This window comes from Mandrillus leucophaeus, unplaced genomic scaffold (genome assembly GCF_000951045.1).
Source record: "Mandrillus leucophaeus isolate KB7577 unplaced genomic scaffold, Mleu.le_1.0 Scaffold401, whole genome shotgun sequence".
Classification (NCBI taxonomy): Eukaryota; Metazoa; Chordata; class Mammalia; order Primates; family Cercopithecidae; genus Mandrillus; species Mandrillus leucophaeus.
Genome location: NW_012104266.1, coordinates 1,839,984 through 1,842,944, shown reverse-complemented (window position 1 = coordinate 1,842,944; position 2,961 = coordinate 1,839,984). Strand labels below are relative to the sequence as shown.

The window sequence follows — 2,961 nt, the reverse complement described above, 5'->3', positions numbered from 1 at the left end:
AAAAAAAAAAAAAAAAAAAGAGGAAAGGAAGTAAGTTGGAAAAAAGGCGGAGAACCTCCTCCACTCCTGACGGTAAGGAAATTTCATTTCACCAACCTAAAGAGAGCTCTAGAGGTGATAAACTTAGAACCAACTTAGGCCAGACATCCCAAATCACAGCTGAGTCATCTCTACAAAGACACTTCAAAATATTCCCACTTCGAGTGGACTCTACTTACAAGACCCATTGGTGTCACCACTCCTTGACTGGACATTAAGGATGCAACTGCAAAAATACAAGAGGTACTTTATAAAAGGAGGGCTGCCGGCACCGTAAGCAACCAAATATCAAAAATCCCAAGTAAGTGAAGAAAACAACTAATCAGAATTCCTGAAATGCAAAAAAAGTTTTAAGGGCTTTAAGCCCTTAGGAAATTAGGATCACAACAGCACAAGTGAACAAAAATTGGAAGCAATGAGCTATTCTGCCTTTACTGCTGAATCAAAGACAGGGGAAGAACCTTAGCTGAGTATCATTAGCTATCAGCGAGAAGCCTATTTTCTGCCAAGTAATTTATTTCTATTTAAAAGTATGAAAGTGACGCCAGGCATGGAGGCTCATGCATATAATCCCACCAACTCGGGAGGCTGAGCGGGGAGGATGGCTTGAGCCCAGGAATTCAAGGTTGCAGTAAGCTATGATGGTGCCACTGCACTGCAGTGTGGGCGACACAGCAAGACCCTGTCTCTAAAAAAAAAAAAAAAAAAGACATGAAAGTGAGTCTATCACCCAGGCTGGCGTGCAGTGGCGCAATCTCGGCTCACTGTAAGCTCCGTCTCCCAGGGTCACGCCATTCTCCTGCCTCAGCCTCCCAAGTAGCTGGGAATACAGGCGCCCGCCACCACGTCCAGCTAATTTTTTGTATTTTTAGTACAGAAGGGGTTTCACCGTGTTAGCCAGGATGGTCTCGATCTCCTGACCTCGTGATCCGCCCGCCTTGGCCTCCCAAAGTGCTGGGATTAGAGGCGTGAGCCACCGCACCTAGCCGAAAGTGAGTCTTAAGAAAGGGGCCTTGGTGGAAACGACTTGAGGATGAAGAGATTGCAGTCAAAAATTCAAAGGGCAAAAGGGCAAGGAGGTCCCCTTTCCGGGTGTACTTCTTGGAGACAGCCTACTGTTTGGGATTGCTATCTAGGTAAATTGGTAAGTACTGAAGTCCGTTTCATGGGGAGCCAGTGAACGGATGGTTTCTAAGCTGCCACTGCTCCCTGCAGTGAGCCACGATGCTGGGGCCTCTTGCTTCTCCGCCTCATCTGCCAGGGGCCCCAGCACTCACTCTCCACTGCTCCATGGCAGGCTCCTTTGCCTCCTGCCATCGCTTACCAGACAGCCATGCGGCACTGCCTGAGGTGAAGCCAAGCACTTCCTGCTCGGAACCCTTCAGCTCACCAGACAGCAGCCGGCTGGACAGCCACTGTCAGCCAGATCCAAACTCCAGCCCAGAGGAGTCACACCGCAGTAACCCCACTGCCACTCCTCCGATGTGGCGCCTGGCTACATCATAGGTCATCTTGTTACTAGTTATGGTGACACACAGTCCACAGAGGATATCAAAATGCTAAAGGAGGGGGATCTAATAGCTATAAGGAAGTCCAGATTCTACATATTAAAAGTTAGACTTAGGCCAGGCGCGGTGGCTCACGCCTGTAATCCCAGCACTTTGGGAGGCCGATGTGGGTGGATCACTTGAGGTCAGGAGTTCAAGACCTGCCTGACCAACATGGTGAAACCCCGTCTCTACTAAAAATACAAAAATTAGCTGGGCATGGTAGTATAATCCCAGCTACTCTGGAGGCTGAGGCAGAAGAATCACTTGAATCCGGGAGGCGGAGGTTGCAGTGAGCCGAGATCGTGCCACTGTACTCCAGCCTGGGCATCAGAGCAAGACTCGGTCTCAACAAAACAAAAATAAACTAATGTAAAAATAAAAATAAAAAGGAGTAAACACTAATAAGGGCTTAGACTAGTAGAGCTTGGATGTTAAGGCATAGTTCACAGAGATACCTCAAAGAAGAAACTGACCAGTTAGATAATGGGTCAGGGATAAGGAATCTAATGTTTTGAACCTGGTTGTGATGTCAAACAGCCATCATGATCCTGCTGAGAACCACAGACTGTCCACAGAGGAAATGTGAAGTTCACTCTTAAATTTCCTTAGACAGAGAATGGGGATTTTCCCCCTTTAATTTAAAAAAAAAAAAAATCAAGTTTCATTAATTCTCCTACTCACCTCGCCTGTCTCTTCAGAGCTCTCCTGGTCACAGCTAAATCAGAGAAAGAGGGCATTAGAAAACATCTGAAGCATGATAAAATCTGGTTTCCTACATCTTGAACTCCCTAAAACCAAAGTCTATAAATTAGAGCTGCTTAAAATTTACATCTCCCATGAAAGATAGAAAGGAAATAAAAGTAAGGAAACCCAGAGCCAAAAAAAAAAAAAAAAAGAGGAAGGGAAGTAAGTTGGAAAAGAAGCAGAGAACCTCCTCCACTCCTGACGGTAAGGAAATTTCATTTCACCAACCTAAAGAGAGCCCTAGAGGTGATAAACTTACAACCAACTTAAGCCAGACATCCCAAATCACAGCTGAGTCATCTCTACAAAGACACTTCAAAATGTTCCTGCTTTGAGTGGACTCTACTTACAAGACCCACTGGTGTCACGACTCCTTGACCGGACATTAAGGATGCGACTGCAAAAATACAAGAGGTACTTTATAAAAGGAGGGCTGCCAGCACCGTAAACAACCAAATATCAAAAATCCCAAATAAGTGAAGAAAACCACCAGTCAGAATTCCTGAAATGCAAAAAGGTTTTAAGGGCTTTAAGCCCTTAGGAACTAGGATCACAATAGCACAAGTGAACAAAAATTGGAAGCAATGAGCTGCCTCAGTCTTTACTGCTGAATCAAAGACAGGGGAAG

The 2,961-nt window shown here is 45.6% G+C and overlaps 1 protein-coding gene across 1 annotated transcript in view; it reads right to left on the bottom strand.

Moving 5' to 3' along the window:
* ACRC (acidic repeat containing) overlaps window positions 1–2,961 on the bottom strand; it is a 46,193-nt gene that overhangs the window by 20,291 nt on the left and 22,941 nt on the right. Inside the window, exons 4-5 of the mRNA XM_011992072.1 lie at window positions 2,271–2,304; window positions 219–265 (exon numbers count right to left, since the gene is read on the bottom strand). Of these exons, the coding sequence (XP_011847462.1) occupies window positions 219–265; window positions 2,271–2,304 (81 nt within the window). The remainder of the gene's footprint in view (window positions 1–218; window positions 266–2,270; window positions 2,305–2,961) is intronic.